Below are 18827 nucleotides of genomic sequence, written 5' to 3'. Positions count from 1 at the left end.
TGTAAACATCTAATTAATCTGCAAGCATATCAAATCCATTAGATGTAAACATTTAATTACAGCACATAAACATTATGTTCTTTCAACAAAATCTTTCTATCTTTATCTTTTTGTATCCTTTCTATGTAGTATATTTATCATAAAACATTATTTCATATAGAAAATTATATTTAAAAGAGTTTTTAATTTATTTACATATTCAGTTTTGATTTCAGGTGTCTTACCTACATTTCAAGTCTTACTCACTTCTGGAGTCTTTACAAAGATTATGCTTTTCGAAATCAACGACAAAAAAAAAAAAGAAATTTAGACATATCTCTTCAAGAAGAAATTTCAAAATTAACAAGGTAGCGCGCTATGGACTTTGATTTCTCGTATTTGCATATCGCAGAACGTTAACGTAAGTTATTCTCGTGAATGGAAAGAATGTATAAAGGTGACGGTCATTCACCCGAACTACTAGCAATTATTGCAATGTAAGATATCTAAAGAAGAAATTGACAGAACCAAACAGAACGAATAAATGTCTGCAGTTGGCAGACTAAAGTTCACCTTGCGCCTAATTATGATTTTCATCTCGTTCTCCTCGTTTTCCTCATTTTCCCCTTTAATGGTCCATTTGCGTACTACAGGGGCGGAACGGAGGGCGCACACTTTCTCCTGCAGGTCTGACAGCTGGTGAAAGTATTTCTTACGCTTTTATACGGCCGGAACACCCAAATATCTGTTACTCTATCAGTACCACGCCTCCCTATAAATGATAAATTCGTTTTCGCTATTCATTGAAAGATTATGATATAATACAATCGTCATAAACGATATTATATTTACTCATTGAAACCTCATGAATCAGAATATTTCAATCAAGATTTAATAAGAAATTTTTACATTACGTATTAATTGTTTAATTATTAATTAATGGTATTTATGTCGATACTCTTTTGACAGTTCTGTCATGAAAAAGGTTAGTTAAACTGACAGCAACGTGAAAGTTGAAGATTTGAGATCAAATGTTCGATGATGTACAATGAAAAGGCTAAAGGAGCGATTCATCAAGAACAATGAGGAGTTAATACATTGTTTAATTATAACGGTGTGTGGTACATTCATATACGGAAAATATTTTATTCTTTAACTTGGCGATCTAAATTCAGTTGCAGTTAGTAGAAACCGGTTTGATATCTGAAAAAAGTCAATTCTCTTTGACGAGGTCAATTCTCTAAGGAACGAACGCACCAGGGTTTGAAGTATACATATATGTAACTGGAAATGAACAGAATTCACTGTTCGATATGTTATCCATGAAGAACAAAGTAGGTACGAAACGTGTGGGTGAAACTTGTTTCAACCGAAGAGCAGTTTCAAACACTATACTAATTGCTCGATAGAACGAATTATTGCGACACATTTGAACTAGAATTTAAGCAAGAAAAATATCAAAACCTTCGTTAACATGTATACTTTGATGAATTGTGACAAAAATAATGTTCGGATCAAGTCTATGAACGCGAAATGTGCCAAGTATACACATGCAAGTATACAAGTATAGCTATACCGAAAACTATACACTTCGTTGACAAGAAAAGGAAAAGTTACAGTATGAAGAACAAGGAGAGGCAAAGAAAGTGAATGACGGCCGAATCTTAGAGGGATCTCGTCGATCGCATCAATCGAAAGGAATCACTCCTCGATTTCCGTCAAGTGAAAACAATGACCTTCGATAGGCGTCTCTGCAAGAAAGAAAGTCCATGCGATCCGTTTCCATACGATTTCAATAAATTACATGCTAAGCAGCGCGTTGAATTCAAGGGGGAGAGGCGATTCACGCTGCCGAAGAGTCAAGAAATCGAAGAAAAGAGATCGAAAGTTTCTCAGTGGGCGTGAATTTTGACATTGTTCTCCCTCCTCTTCGGTTCACCCAGGCGCTTACCGATTGATTGACGTACAATCGAACGATCATGTCAAAATCACTGGCTCCATTTACAAAATCCTTATATAACGTTAACGTTTTAGAACCGTTAAGTTAAAAATTGGTATCTTAGAATGTAATGTACTCGAGAAATTAAACTGAGAAAATAATTGAAAAGCGAATAAGTGCATAAGAAGAAAGGAAAGAATACAAGAACTTTTTATGGATGTAATCAAGATATGGATTCTGCGTGAAAGGTAATTAAATTAAGTACGGATAAACCAACCTACTTTCGACATTTCAGTAACACAGTGTGCAGCTTACGATTTAGGTGAAAAGCAATTAAAGTGTATATTTGTACGTCGTGCATACGAAGAGATACAAAGATGCACGCAAATAGGCCAGTGATACGCAGAAAAGCAACTTTAGCTTATCATTATTTATCGCAAGTTCTTGTCTCAAATTCTTATACCATTTGCTACTTTAAGATTTTTTAATGACAATAGAAACTTAATAAATGAATATAGAATATCCTGTCGATGTACTCCAACAGTTTATAAAATCAAAATAAGCAGTTCATTGATGCACATAAAGATTAAACTCACGTTTATTGAATGCAAATAAAGTTTTAGCAACGGCGTAAAATTTGAGTCGTCAAAATACAGCGACCTACTATCGGAAGAAAATTTTCATGTGGTGCGTGGTAGAAAGCCATTTCACCTGATTTCGTTGGGACCCCATTGCTATTGAAAATACTTTGCGGAAACGACCGGATGTGAATTCTCGTGTCTACAAAAATAAGAAGTATCAAAAGGCCGTAGCTATCGGTGACGTAAGAATTGCATCCAACCGTGCAATCAACCGCTTTTTCTTCAGGTGCTTCGTTAAAATCTCATTAACCATGAAAACACATCCATTGGTATACAAATATTGCCAATAATTATGTTCACCTTTATCTATTCTTTCTTAATTCCACTGATAGCTTTCGACATTCAAGTGGAAAAAACGTAAGGAATTTCACTTAAGAATTTCTGATTTGACGCAGCTCTGTTTCACTTTCTTGAATTGCCAGATAGGTATCGTGCTTTAACTGCAATCGATTACATATCATAGTACAATACCTGCTTCGTTACGTATATACATATAAATTCCACGTTTAACGTAATTAGCTTTCTATTATTTCTGATTCGATTTTTACGATCTATATCCTATATATCATGTAATACAATTTGACATAGTAGAGTACGTATGTAAAGCCTTTCGATGATAAAACATGATCCAAAATTCTATTTCGTATTCTACTTCATTAATTAAGATCTCTATACGTCTCATTCATTTTACAAGATTCATTTTGGGAATGCGTGGACGAAAGGAACGAATGGATAAAAGAAACTATTTAGCGTTCCGCGAATAAAGCCACGCGAAACAACTTATTAATGCTTGAAATGAAAATGGAAAGTCAGAGAGAAAAGATTTCAGCTTCAAAGTAAGCCAAAGAAATTATTTTACCGTTCGCGGCACATGAAAACTTTTTCATTGTAAACATCCACGGCTTCTTCTACTAATCACAATTTCAAAAGATTACGTTTAATTTAGTTCCAAATCATCTAAATCTAAGGTAAATTGCATTTATCCATAAATGTCCCATACTGAACATTATACTTAATTAAATCATTAGGACTGCTTCACTGCATCATCCGATATAATCCGATAAATAAAGTTAGAGTAATTCACAGTTATACTTTTATACCATTACATCAAATTCATCTTGCTCATTGGATTGATATGGCATTGATCATTTTTCGCTGTTTAAGATCACCGTTTGTGGACCAAAAATTTTGGAGAACACATCGATTTACAATGTACATCGACCAATGTCTCCCACTACCCCAAAGCGAACCCAGATATTACTTGGTGGAGGTAACTTTCAGCGAGACACGCTATATAAGAGAATGAAGAACCGGCCCGCCAAGATAAAGCTCGTGTGTTGTCAATCGTGCTGTTACTCCTCTACCTCCGTCGTTGACAGGTAAGTGGGGTAAAAAGTACGTTTCGAAAAATTTGAGAAGGGGAAGAAGTCAAAAATGTGGGATTAGTGACAAATAATAATAGAACAGTGCAAGTGTTTTCCATTGGAAATCCAATGATCATTTCTCGACTTTTCATCTGTGTATCATTGATGTTCTTTTTTTAACGTGCGAATAATTATTTGGAACGATTAACGATGAATAAATAATCCGGATGATATTTAACAATATTCAACGTAGTAGATTCGAATACCAATGTGTATTGCAATAGGTAGGTCTATGGAAATATTATGAAAAATTTTGCGAAATTATCGTCGTTATGCATGGCGGAGCAAAGATTATGGCACGTGCCCTGGAAACGGGAAAGGAAACCGGTTGTGCGAGGGCGATCAGGAACTGCAAGTTAGGAATTTATGAAAGATTTTAGTCGCATTAGTTGATCGATGTGTTATTACATCGAACTATTTTATCAATTATTCTTAATTCGTAGAATCTATAGTAGGGTAGTTCATTTTAAACATTTTTAAGCTTATATAATATCATTTTATTATATTATATAATATTGATTAAAAATAAAATTATTCTTTCAAGACTTCTTATAATCTTAAAATTCTGGAGCATAGAATACGAGAATAAAAAGTTGGCACTCTGAAGACCGTAGCTTTTATCTACTTTGAATAAAAAAAAAAATGTCGCCACAAAAATAAAGTCTGCTCCAGATTTCCGTGAGAACACGTTCAAGTCTGACAATTGGCCGACCAGTTACGTATGCCCTCTACTGATTATATTATACCGTCGCGTTTCTCTCGTTTGTAGTTGTCCGACAACTATCTCTTTTTTCATTATGTAATTGCTTTCTTTGATATGATTCGAGAACCCCCCGTGGATCAGCTTCCAATCTCAAACATAACTTCGTTGAAAACAAGAAATATTTCTTTTAAAAAATCCTCAAATTAATTTCGACAATAACTTGGATCATTCCCATTTTCTCACATTTATTGCAAATTAGTCACACTTATAAAAGTAAATCAATCTCAATTAATATGTATTAAAAATCATATGATCCATCATGCTGAATCTACATTTTTAATTCAAAGCAGTCAACCTTGAGAAAGTTTAGCGATTTATTACAGGAGATTTCATTGAATGAAACTAATCGTTGCCATAAATACATCCAAGTAAAAAAGAAACTAAATTCGCACAATTACATTCCAAGTAATCTCTGAAAATTGCTCTAATTATTAAGATATGTTAATTACGTTTGATCATGTACCAGCATGCGGAGAAAGTTTCTACGATTTTTTTTGATCGACGATATCGGAGAAACTGAAATAGAAACGAAACATGAAAAATTAGTGGTGGTGATCGAATTCCTGACATCAAGTTCTATCGAATCCTTGATCGGTATCCTTTCCAGTTGCGTACGTTGAACGATATTGTTTCGCGATCTGCATACATACTCTTACACCATAACATAATTTGCAACGCTCTAGACAGATACGTTCCCATTTTTCTCCGGATAGTACCATTTTTACACGCAGACCCTCTCACTTTCACTCGGAGCTACCGATCGAACCAAGTTTGCAACTGACTCTTTAACGATCGGCCGGTTCGCGGACTTACGCCTAGTAAAGACAAGATTCTCATTAAGAGCGACATTTTTTCCGTTCCCTGTAGTTGCTACTTATTGACCACTTTGTTTCTTTAAATGGACTGGTCAATCAAGTAAATCACCGCAACGGAATTACGCGATGACCCGGGATCCCATACGAGAAACGAGTTGCGTAAAAGTTGTATTAAACGAGGAAAAAGCAGGTTACATTTGATCTTTGTAACAGGCTCAGGAAACCTTTTCCAATACTCGTTTTATTCGGGTTTACCTTCTCAAAAAAAATAAAAAGTTTTCACCAGTGATCTATGCAAGTAACTATTTCACTGATATTATAAAATTTGAAATCACTTATCCGGTTGTATCTGTACTGGATTTGGTTTTTAATTCAAGAGTAATGATTATGAAACACATAGCGGTTCGAAACTTTTGGTATTGTAAATGCTTTCCTGTGACATAGCCTGTTTTATAAGAAATAGGGTATTTGTAAAAAGTAAAAATAGAGGGATATTTATTACAATTTTTCCTTCTCAATTACAATTTATTTGATATGTTAAATATAAAGATCGCTTTAATTTCTCGATGTATTAATCTCCGTGATATCTTTTCGCATCTATCACATCTGTACAAGAGATTTCTCTTAACAACTGACAGATTATTACCACTGAGATGTCGGAAGATTCACTTTCGTAAATCGAGCCTTTCAAATTTATCGAAAGCCCCGGATCTCTCGCGATACATCGTCATCACCGTTACGAATGAGATGTTTCCAACGAATCGTGAAACCACTATCCGTGTTTTACGCACTTAGAAAGTAAGGTGCTTTCCACGACCATTATCGGTAGAAGTGTAAACGGATGTACTTCTTTCAAGACAAACAATAGGCTGTCACCAAAAAATCGATAAGTTTAATGAACTCTTCCTACGTTTGATAAATACGATAAATATTGATAATTTCGTTAAAGTATATTTATGTAGAAAGTAACTAGTTTCGTTTCCTTTGAATAAATATACTTATACGTTTACATATATGTAAGTAAGTGTATTTATCGATTAGGTTATTTTACTACATTTCTCGCGAATATTTTAGGTCATCGACATGCATGATTTCAGTACATTTATAGACGGTCAGCTGCGAATGAATCTGCTAAAAAGTTAACAGATATGTACCACTTTTCTAACCAATGATTTATGCTCCTATCTCTCCTTCAACCATTTCTCATTTCTAATACATCCATATCTGCGGGTGAAATTGTAATGATATATTTGATTATTAAACACTGGAAGATCACCGCTACTAATGTCGTTATTAATCAATTCAAACGTGAAAAGAATTACGTAAAAGATGTTGAAAAATAATCAGTCGCACGCGATGCGATTACAAGGTAATAAATGAGATCGATTAATTTATAAATAATGATAATAATTTCGCGCGAGATGAACATCAACTTTACGTAAATCTAATGAAATATCGCTGCTTTTCACTTCGACTTGGCTATGGCGCTTTATGGAGGGCATCAAGAACCAAGGTCGCTTTCCCTTGCATATGTCCGCAACAAATGGGATAAATTTTCTCTCTGTACTACATATCGAAAAATATATCACACGCGTCATCCTGAAGAGTGAAAAATTGACGTGGATCACTTAACGGAACTCTCACGATTTCCATTTATAGAATGTATTGGCTGTGTCTAGCGGCATTAGCTGCAACAGCAGCAGCGCAGGGATCTTACGACCTAGAACCAAGAGTGCCTTATCCCGGCAAATCATCCAGTTTAGGGCCACTCTATTCGACTGGCCTTAACGCTGGTCAAGGTTTCCGCGATAACAGCTATGAGGATAACATTGTAACACCTACTCCTTCTCCGACGCCTGCCTTCAGAAATCCCAGCAGTCAACCACCTGTAAGCAATAAAATTATAATTTATTCACGATACATTAGGTTTTGTACATATGAAAATTACAGGAGAAAAATATTATAAGTACAAATTAGCTCTTACAAGAAATATGACTTTTCGTATCTTTTCCCTTCATATCTTCTATAATCTTCATAATGAATCTTCATATGAAACAAGGACATGTAGAAATTTGAGAATTTTGTTATGAATTGTCAAACTTTTAAAGATACCAATCCTGAAGATAAAGAACTGCGATGACTATACCGAAATAATTTTTTTTTTTTTTTTTTGTTAGGGGAGAAACTAGATATTTCTGATGTTATGACAACGATTGTTACTTTTATCTAATTATAAACATATATAAAATTAAAATTATTACTTGCAACGAAAACAGTTACGTCATATAATTGCGCCTGTCGCTACATGTTGCGTAACAACTTACGTAAAAATAAGTTACTTTCAATTGCTTTAACGTATCGACTCGCGTACCTTTATATATTACCATGCATAACCGCATACTTTCATGAATGATCCAAGAAGCACAAGATGAATTTGATTGCTCTTCATTCATGAATATAAATACAGGTACTTTTCATTTGCAAGCATTATTCTTTTATAGCTATACCGTAAACCATCGGGCCCACCTCTCGACCAGGCAGCTATTAGAGTGAATGGACCACCACGTGGTGGTATTCTTCGTGGTGGACAACCACAAAATGCTCGGGTAATTATATTTCTTTAATATCCATTCAAAGCAAATTATACAGTTGTCATTTAAAAAATTTTAAGGAATATCGATGTACAGGTGAAACTGTTACGCTTTTGTATCTCACAATAAGTGAAAGTAGTCTAAGAAATTCTTGCATTCATTGTTTGCAGTTCCACTCAATAAGCTTATGTAATAGTCAGTCATTACGATGAAAAGAAAGAAATGTTCTTGAAGAAGTAAAGCATTTTTGTTTTGTCTGTGATTTCCAATAATTACGTATTTCGTTGCCATCCCAGAACGACTATTGAAATTAAGTAATAATTTTGTAGTAAATCGTTGAGCTAATTTTAAGAAAGATCTTAGCTACTATCTTTCAAAAAATAAAACAGAGAAATGAAATGTCTTACATAAACGGTTTAGTACCTACTTTGTTCGCATTAAAACATGTATAATGCTTCAAATTGTATTCTAAACTTAAAGGAAGCTGAAGAATTGGAAGAGAAAGAAGAGCCCGATCGTTTGACTCTTCTTTTACCACAAAGTAAATTCGATTGTGTGAATAAACAAACGGGCTATTATGCCGATGAAGATCTTAATTGCGAAGTCTTCCATTATTGTCAAGACAACGCGAAACATTCTTGGATCTGCCCCGAAGGATTTACATTCCATCAGGTAATTTTCAGCAGACACAATCTTTAAATAGATCTACTCTCCATATTCAACGCAAGAATGCGAGACACTTTCTATACCTGTTTTATTCCGTAATTACACGAATAGTGACCTTTTATGCGTAATCTGAGCTGCTGCAAGTGAAAACGTTGAAAAATATAAAATTCCCGTGATCGTGCAAACAGCCAGGTTTGAATATCACTGATAAGCAAATTTCACTTCTCTCATGCTTTGGCGCGCGTTTTCACCATACCTCTTCCGGTTTTCTGTACCCGGACAAGCAGGTGGGTAAGGCCAATCATAAATCGCACGTTCAATCGCCCGATACCAGTGAGTCGTTATGCGTTTCCGGGATAATCTACTCGCGTTCCTTTTCTCGGTAGCAGAGATGCAAATAAAAATGTACGCGGCGTTAACTATCCCACGAAACTCCTTTCTCTGCTTAAACCTCGAGACAGTTACAGATCTCTGTTACAGGTTCATCTAATTTGCATGCCTCCGAGTGGAGACATCAATTGCAAAAAGAGTTCGCAGTACCATTTCGTCAACGAGTACCTTTACAAACCATTGAACTTGGCTGAAGCTGAGAACAAACCCAACGTAACCTTGAGATACAGCGAAAGATACTTCCCGACAGACATTCACCCGGACGAGCGCGAGGCTGGTGACTATCAGATTACTCCTTCTGCACCTATTCGCCGTCCTACTCCACCTGTAAGATTTTATTTACATGCTACCACCTTGAAATATAAAGCAAAAGGGGATAAAAATGTGAGATATATATCTATAGGTGTATGCGAGTCCCCAACCTACGTTGAATAGTATTCCACCGTCAGCACGTCCACAACCAACGGGTCTTCCTCAATTTCGTTTACCTGTGAATCAAGTTTTCCGCAGTCCTGAGGAAGTGAACATTCCTCTTCAACATAGACGCCCGCAACCTCAACACCAACCTGTGAGAAGATTCCCTCAAGTACGACCCGATGACGAAGAGTACGAATAAATTCAATCGGCATTCCTTTGATAATTATCATCCATCGTCGCAATCATCGTCACATTTCTGTCGTTAATTATATCACATCTGGTGTCATCATACATCTTTCGTTAAAATTACAAAGAAAAGACAAAAGCACACTTTGGAGTAATTATTATATTTATACGAATAAAGTATAGTTATAGTTCTATGAATTAATTGTATAATATATAAATCGTTTCTAGCATTTCATACTCTTATTCTGTAGAAATCTGACAATTATTTTTAGATTGAGAACGATTGATATCCGAATTTATAATTGGTATGCTGAATTAGATATGAAATTATATTTATGGATATTGCAAACATGCAATATATGTGTAATCAACATTAGTTTAACAGTGATAACCAATAAATTGTTATTACGTTATCTTTAATAACGCTTGTTACTTTAGAATGTTGTTATTATGAATATTTTTTAAATGCGTGCTGAAAATCCCAAAAACAAGAAAGCAAAATTTATATAAGACGCGCTTAAGGTTATGTACGCGGAGAAATAGTCAACCATCTGTTTAAACGAGTTATGTATGATATAAAATATATAAAAAAATTAAGTCATGCATATGTATCGGATATAATTGAATAATGAAATTATTTTTTATTCTTATAAAGAAAATGATAATAAACTTAGGTGTACATATATATATACTGTTAAAAAGAGACATTGATGTTTTATATTATATCACGTAGTAACGAATATTGTCAGAACGTCATAGCGCGGCTCATGTTGCGTTTTACTGTATAGAGTTTCTTTTTTAATTTTTCAGGATACTTGCAATAAATAAATAAAGAAGAAACAACTGAAAGAAATATAAAACAAGTTAGGATTTGTTTAATATACATTGTTTATTGAATTGAACGAGTGAAAATTTGGATTTTCTCTTGTTCGCTTTCACATATGTATATACTTTCTATAAGTTTCGCCATATTGTTTGCTACACTACCGCCTTCTAAAGTAAAAAGGAGTTCGGGGTTAGAATCAAAGTATTAACATTTCGTTTGATTCACTTAATGTCCCTGTGTGTTTTTCTTGTTCGAGTAACTTTACACAGTTCCATCATTTATTAAATCTTACTCATAAACAACTACGTAGAACAAACTACGTAAGTTTCATAGTGTTTACATAAAAATTATCGGTGCATTTTCGTATACCATTAATAACCGACATTCAATCAAGAATTTTGGAACATGGCTGCTGCTGCTGCTGCTGCTCTGCTCGACGAGCTTATGGGAAGGAATAGAAATGTTCTTCCCAATGAAAAACCCAAAGAACTTAATTGGGAAGATCCTGAGGTAAGTACTCGAAAATGTTGATATTCCGACATAGTCATTTTAAAAGTTGGAGTTTTGAAGTATTGATATTTCGTCATAATTTTCATTCTTATTTTTCATTACAGTTTTGTAAATTGTATTTAGTTAAATTTTGCCCTCATGATTTATTCGTTAATACGAGAGCTGATTTGGGTGCGTGTTCTCGAGTGCATGATGACGAAGCTAGAGAATTATTCGAAAAAGCTCCCTACTCGTATCGAAAACAACAATACGAGGATGAATTTATTAGATTTTGTCAAAGCATGTTGAATGAAGTTGAAAGAAAAATAATAAAGGGAAAACAACGATTAGCCCTTATTGGAAGAACAGAAGCGGTAAATTAATTTTAAAGATTCATTTTGTAGAGTGCCCTGTGTTTGTAATGATAAAAATCTATAAATTGTTATTTATTTAGCCTACCTTGACACCAGCACAAACTCAAAGAAATGAAGAACAAATTGCACTTTTAACTGAAAAAATCAATAAACTAGTAGAAGAAGCAGAACAAAGCGGAATACAAGGCAATGTGGAACAGGCTCAAGGCCTAATGAGACTATGCGATCAATTAAAAGAAGAACGAGAAACGTTACGGAAGTCTAATGATAATAGTCATTACAATCAGGTAAATATTATAATACATTGTATAAGATATCATAATAAAGAACAGTAAAAGCTAAAAATTTCGTTTATCTTAGACTGCTGAATTAGCTGCTGCACAAGAAAAACAAATGGAGGTATGTGATGTATGTGGTGCATTTCTTATTGTTGGTGATGCTCAACAACGAATTGATGATCACCTAATGGGTAAACAACATGTTGGCTATGCTAGGTTAAAGAGCGCTCTTCAAGAAATTATGGTAACTCATAATTTTTAAGAAATATATTTTGTATACATTCTTTCATAGCTTGAAAAGATAATTACTATAAAAATAACTTTGTAGAGTAAACGTGAAAAAGCCAGAGATGAAAAGGAGCAAAGGAGGGAAGAGGATAGAAAACAAAGAGCACGTGCAAATGAAGAACTTGATAGGCGAAGAAGAGATGATAGGGATAGGGATAGAGAAAGAGATAAACGTCGTAGGCGTGATGATGATAAAGGCAGACATGACTCAACCAGTCACAGGTATCATAGCTACTCACGTATTAATTTATTACATTAAATTATTAAGGTATGATAATTTCATATTGCTAATTATGTGCAGAAATTCAGGACACAGAAGTAGAAGCAGATCAAGAGACAAACATGACAGACATCGAGATGATGATCACCGACGTCATGCTCGAGATAAAGGTAAATAAAGAATGCACCATTGCAAAATTTGAACTATTCAAAAAACCATTTAACTTTCAGGAAGTCGTGATCATCGAAGCTCGAGTCATCACAACCGACGTCGCCATCGATCTAGAAGTCGAAGTCACAAGTAACTACTCTTGATTGGTTAGTGAGTGAGAAGTAAGCCAGGTATGCACTAAACAATATATCATATTCGTCTCAATTACTGTACAGGTTCTTTACCAGGTGAGTTTCATTAGATGCACATAATATATACATGATAATTATCTGTAATTTTGAAGAATGGCATAGTCACAGCGAGCCAGTCTCTGGTCCTGCCTATTAATCGGAGAAACACTTGTACTAAATTTCATATGGACCTGTTTGTACAGCGTTTAATTTTCAAAGTGACGAGCTCGCTCTATGTAACGTATTACTGAAAAAACGGTGCATCGAGGTAATGTCGAGCAAGGAATAGTAAAAGTTGTTCCCATATGAAAGGTATTTTTATCATGTAGTACTATAGATATTGTCTACAGAGCAAGATAGGAGAAGGTATACCTATGCTTGCTTTGATCGGTATAATGTCTTCATAGGGTAAATCAATTATATAACTTCAACGACTGCATAGCTTTTTTGTCGAAAAGAAATTAGTGGTTTAGTGGAGGAAACAGTGCCTACTTCCGTAGACCTGCCACAACAGTGCCCTGTGTGACTGTGACTATACAATCCTAGCTTCTACTACGCATTTCTGAGGTATTTATATCGGAATGATAATACCAAACATGTCCTTTTATTAGGAAAATTAGACGTTTTCAAAATGGTGATCTTTATTTTGGAGCAATATTTGAGTGCTTAAAGTTATGATAACAAACTCCTGCTCTTACTTTCCTTATTCCCTGATTGTAATTTATTGGAGCATATTCAATTTGAAATCAAACAATTATTAATTAGTCAGGGAAAATTTCTGCTATGTAACCAAAGGAACAAGTTTAATCATTACATTTAAGATAATAAAGCCATAATTTTTTGAAATAATAAAAGATTCATATGTATAGTCCAAAAATATAAAGTATGCATATTTAACAGCCATGTGGCTATAATTGATTAATCGATAAATAAGTCCAGATTATAACTTGGTATATAGTTGTATTGTCGTCTTTTGAACTTTACTTGTAAAAGTTCGAGAAACATGTATCATATATGATGCATATTCTTCCCTTTGCATGCATTTTTTTCTCCATTATTTTTAGTTCTGAGAGACAGGACATGGCGAAGCTCAGTCAAATTTTCTTAGCAGAAAGTCGTAATTCTTATAATATCACGGTACAGCGATTTGAAGGTTGATGACAGGTCATGTGGAATGTATCTTATGGTGCTCCGAGGACATCCCCTTTAATCATATCTTGTCTTATTCTTTTACCGCGTCCTTCATTTCGGCTTATAGAAAACTCATACTTTGTGCGCGTACTACATTTGTGTAATTCATATGTAATTCATACATCATTCACACATTTAATAATATACATCCTGGACCACATAGACTTTATAAAAGAAGTAGAAAGAAAGAAAGAGAAATGGAAGAAGCAAAGTATCAAAATAATGGTTCTAAATAAAGGATCGTCTTGTATTGTTACATTGGGATGAAAGGATTCTTACATGATAAAAGATTCCAATTGTTTCTAATGAAAATTTGTTATCCATCATGATAGGTTTTCATTCCACTCTCATTTCATTTTTATATTGTCATATGTCTGATAAATAATTTTATATTGAAGGAGAATTACTAAAAATAAATTTATTAAAACATTATTTCAGCACAGACTTACTCACATGAAAAAGGAGTAAATTTATTAAATAATATTAAATTTTTATATTAATAAGTATCTTCTAAAAAGGTTAATAACATTTGTTATGTAACTTTTGTAATGATAATTAATGTCCCTTTTTCGTCTATAAGTTTATTAATACATCAATTATTTTTATTTAAATTCTGTATAATGTATTTAAAAACTTATTCTATTTATTTCCAATGTCACAAGCAAAGATGATCAGTTTTAATTATGTAATCTACTTCCTCACACATGTAGCCGACAGAAGTATGATAATTTTTTAAATGTCATGTATTAGGACAAGGTTAACAAATAATATATAAATACGTTATCCTGTGCTATTTGGTAACGACCAAAATTAATATGAGAGAAAAAAATAATAGGATCATAATTTCTAAAAGCTGTGTTGTCTATTTTCAGACAGGAGACATGCTATGGGGATATAACCATTACAACAGGCTCACTTGCACACTGCTTAATATAATATTAAGGTAAAGATTTTGCATAATCTAAAAATTCCAATTATGAATTTTATACTTGCGTTTACGTTGATATTTGTCGCATCGCGTACTCTTCAAGCTAATTACGAAAAATCAAAATTCTAAAAATTTAGTATCTAATTAATATTGTCAACATTATAATTTAAAAATTAAAAACAGATTTATTAGTAATTTATTCGTATCTGATGCAAATGTTACTTTAGACTACATATAAAAAAAGATATGAAGGTAAATTGTCTATAATTTACATTGTAATACTTTTAAGATTGTTAATTAAATTTAATAAAACAGTACTACAATGAAAGTATCAGGTTATTTTGGAAAACATGCAAACATTAAAATAGGCAGGAATATAAGCAAAGTAACAGACACTGTACAATTTTTAACATTAAATTATAAAATTTATTAAATAAGAATATATGCAGGAATAACACATTATTGAGCGATAGGATATTCTACCTGAATACTGTACATAGTAGTGATATTTGCTATAATACAATTGTCCGCTAGAATCAAATTATCTTTGTACAAAATTAAAATACTGTATATCAAGTGTAAATATTTGTATTGGCTGAATGACTTTGGTTCCATCATGCGTAAATTATTGACTTTCTTTAAATTTGATGTCAACAAACACCAAAAAATTATATTATTAAATAGAAACAATTTTATTTAAGCCCTATAAATTTTGTAACCTAAAAATAATATATTATTTAATTCGTATGATTTGTCTTGATAATAAAAAAGTGAAAGATTTAAAAATTTTGCTACCTCTTCGTATACGGTCCAAGCCATTGCAGTCACTAATGTCCTTCTCAACATTCGTGGAACAATGCCTTTAAAATATCCTAATACACCATATTTTTTATAAATCCTAAAAGCTGCATTACGAACGTCTTTAAATTCGTTAGGATATAATTGCATTTTTGTCTTGATTACATCGGCAGGTTGTGTTACAGTGGAAGCAAATATTCCTGCTAATATTCCACAACTAAAATGAATCGGAGCTGACGATTTGGCGTAGGGCAAATCTAAAAAGAAATATTAAAAAGATATAATCATATCGTGAATAAATTAGTTTCTAATTTTATTTTGATAAAAATTTACCTGCTTCCGTAAAAATACTTTTTAACTGAGTATAAAACGTGAGATAAATGCCACTATAAGGAGCATCTCTTAATAACGTTGGTATTAACCCTCTTGAAAGACCTCTTACTCCTTCCTGCTCGTAAATTAATCTTAATGCTTCTGCTATGCTATTATATTTATAAACTTCACTCTATGAAAACAATATTAATATTAAATTTTATGATTTCATGTAACCGGTATTAACTGGAATATTCTAGATTATTAATATCAATATTTTTATGTCTAATCATTAAATTTTACTTTCTGCATATTTTTCTTTCTATAGTGTATATATTAAAATATAAATATATTTATAATGATTACACCTACTTCAAAACGTGTTTTTACTACTGTTATTGGAATTAATAAAACTCCAGACATAGACCTTGCAGTAATACCTAATAACAAAGCTTCTGTAGATGTGAGTGGATCTTTTAGATGCAATGTGTGCTTTAACCAATGTAATGTTGAAAAATACAATCCAACACCAGGTACAACTCTAGTAATGGTCTGAAAATTTTATTTAATCAGTAACATTTCTTAAGTTTGTTAAATCTAATAATTGCAAAAATTCTTACTGGAGTCATACCCTTCCAGAGTCCAAACACATTTTCATTTTTGATTATATGAATTACTATGCCTAAAGTACCACTTTTTGGAGTACTAGTACAAGAATAAGCAAATTAAGTAATTTTGTATAAATTAATTTAAAAAATGAAACATTGTATTATTTTACACTTACTCAAGATGCATATTTACTTTGCTTTGGAGTCTGGTTTTAACAAGATCCAATGGTTGAAATAAAATAGTTGAAAATGTACCAGATAATGAACCCACAAGAAAAGACTTCAAAACAGGATACTAAAAAAGATATATATAAAAATTTTAATTTTGGAAATGCATTGGAATAAATGATATATTTGATATTGGAATAAATGAAATATTTTATTGGAGATGCGATACAATAGTGTAGTAGATATTGATACATCTTATATGATAATTGTGATTGTAATACACATATGCCCTGTTATCTTGCATGAGTTTCCTCACGTGAGTTATAAATTTCTTTTAAAAGGTCAATATAATTATTATCTATGCATACATTACAAGATGATCTTTTTTCACTCTTTTTTTAAATATTTCTTAATTATTTGTTTTAATTGTAAACTATATCTAAAAATAATATGCTGCAGTCTAGATCTGTAGACTATGAAAAGATACATCCTATAAAAAGAATTTATAATATTCAATTCACACAATGTTTGGTACAGATATAACATTTCTAAATGATGATTAATACATGGCCTGCTTTTATGTCTTACTAAATATTAAAATTTTATTTTGAATATCTTTGAATATTACCAAAATTATAAATCTACTTTTTATAATTGTATAACAGTTACATTTTTATGATAGTCGTAGAATAGATAATTTTTTATTTTCTTTTTCAGCTTATACTTGTAAATTTGGGACATCAAACTCGCAAATTCATAATGCAAATGAACACATGAGATACTAAATGGTGGATACTGCTCCACATAAATCATCTCCCATCCAGTACACCTCTTTTTCTAATTAGAGGTATTTTTTATTCAAATATATTAGTACTTTCTTTTTTTATTCAATGTATACAATAATCTTTATCAAAAAAGGCATAATATATAATATAATATATTTAATAATTAAATAAATAAATTTTATTTAATACATTTAAACACTAATCATTCCAATATTCTTTTCTATTTACATAATATTAAGCATAAAATATTATATCTAATTTTATTAAAAGATAACTGTTCATATATATATACAAACAAAGAAAATACTAAATAAAATTTTTTAAACCCAACAGTAGCTTTAAGTATAACGATATTTTCCCTTTTCAATTTTTGGGATTTTTATCACTACAGTCAATAAAAATTTTATTAAATAAATTTCTTAGAAATTATTTAAAAAAGAAGTTATTGTAAAATGATAAAATTCCAATACTTACAGTTCCAAAAGCTTCCATGATATAAAATCTATTAGAAGTTTAAAAATGAAAAGATTTTAAAATGCAATAAAGTGAACTAATTCTTGATATAAGACAAAACTGAACAAAAATGTTTTCTTAATGCTTCCTTTACTGTTACAAAGATACTGAGCATGTTGAAAATGTGACTCATACTTACATTTTCTTTTATCTTTGTCTCACCATGTTCTGGGTCAATAGAATAACCCTGCATATCGATGCATACTCCAGCAAAAAAATCCAAGAATATCAAACTAAAACGTGATTTAAACGTGACTTAATATGAAACGTGACTTATTTCAATATGTATGTAATCTAAGATATAGGAATTACCAAAGATATTATTTGTTATATACATTGATCTTAGTATCATATAATTTCACACTCTTTATATAAGAAAAACTATTTAATTATTATTATGAAATTTCAAAATAATTTAAAAAAAATAATAATAAAAAGATAAAATGAATTATTTAAAAATATATACTCTGGTACAATGACTTTACAAAATTAAGTCTATCTGTTTTAAATAATTTATCGTTCGTGTACCATAATATTTCATGATAAAAATAGTGACATATGTATGTGTTTGTAGCTGACTAAAGAATTTATAAGTATAAAGTAAAGATTTAGGCATAAAAAAAGAATTTGTTTAGGTTAGAATTAAAAAATTTGAAGATGAAACACTGATATTTTATAAAATTAAATAGAGCACTTAATTTTATTCATTTTAAAAATATACCGTACATTTATCATTACTATATACTGTAAATATAATTATATCATTACTACTCAATGTACTTCGTAATAACTGCACATTTGGAAACAAATAGGTCAGCAGTAATGTAGAATGTAAAGTTCTATAAAATTATCGCGAAATTGATAAAAAATTCAATCTTATCAAAGGACTTATTATTT

General features: G+C 31.9%; 3 protein-coding genes across 11 annotated transcripts; 2 read left to right on the top strand and 1 right to left on the bottom strand.

Annotated features, from left to right (window-relative positions):
• The first annotated feature begins 3832 nt into the window (after nucleotides 1-3832).
• LOC100643861 lies at nucleotides 3833-11101 on the top strand. Its single transcript, XM_003400790.4, has 6 exons — nucleotides 3833-3938; nucleotides 7221-7449; nucleotides 8063-8167; nucleotides 8633-8824; nucleotides 9299-9535; nucleotides 9612-11101. Exons 1-6 carry the CDS (start codon nucleotides 3862-3864, stop codon nucleotides 9822-9824), a joined length of 1053 nt encoding a protein of 350 aa, XP_003400838.2. The 5' UTR covers nucleotides 3833-3861; the 3' UTR covers nucleotides 9825-11101.
• LOC100643626 (luc7-like protein 3) lies at nucleotides 10816-17613 on the top strand. Of its 9 annotated transcripts, none has more exons than XR_001099330.3 (9): nucleotides 11038-11147; nucleotides 11252-11500; nucleotides 11581-11787; nucleotides 11861-12022; nucleotides 12107-12288; nucleotides 12368-12456; nucleotides 12517-12627; nucleotides 14691-14761; nucleotides 17350-17613. XR_001099330.3 is itself a non-coding variant. In XM_048411975.1 (8 exons), the coding sequence occupies exons 2-8, from the start codon at nucleotides 11043-11045 to the stop codon at nucleotides 12588-12590; spliced, it is 1068 nt and encodes a 355-aa protein (XP_048267932.1). In that variant the 5' UTR covers nucleotides 10816-10957; nucleotides 11032-11042; the 3' UTR covers nucleotides 12591-15074. The 9 variants fall into 9 exon arrangements, 4 of the variants coding, with proteins under 4 accessions (XP_048267932.1, XP_048267934.1, XP_003400836.1 ...); XR_002308340.2 differs by having other exon boundaries at nucleotides 12517-13194; XM_048411975.1 differs by lacking the exon at nucleotides 17350-17613 and adding an exon at nucleotides 10816-10957 and having other exon boundaries at nucleotides 11032-11147; nucleotides 12517-15074.
• On the bottom strand, nucleotides 15150-18376 carry LOC100649391 (mitochondrial glycine transporter). The gene is made up of 8 exons (XM_012316496.3): nucleotides 18243-18376; nucleotides 18070-18163; nucleotides 16641-16759; nucleotides 16477-16561; nucleotides 16229-16408; nucleotides 15878-16049; nucleotides 15542-15801; nucleotides 15150-15465 (listed from the first exon to the last, which is right to left on the bottom strand). Exons 2-8 carry the CDS (start codon nucleotides 18121-18123, stop codon nucleotides 15439-15441), a joined length of 897 nt encoding a protein of 298 aa, XP_012171886.2. The 5' UTR covers nucleotides 18124-18163; nucleotides 18243-18376; the 3' UTR covers nucleotides 15150-15438.
• Nucleotides 18377-18827: the final 451 nt, after the last annotated feature.

This window comes from Bombus terrestris, chromosome 14 (genome assembly GCF_910591885.1).
Source record: "Bombus terrestris chromosome 14, iyBomTerr1.2, whole genome shotgun sequence".
Taxonomy (NCBI): Eukaryota; Metazoa; Arthropoda; class Insecta; order Hymenoptera; family Apidae; genus Bombus; species Bombus terrestris.
The sequence above is the reverse complement of the archived record's forward strand: the minus strand, read 5'-3'. Positions and strand labels throughout refer to the sequence as shown.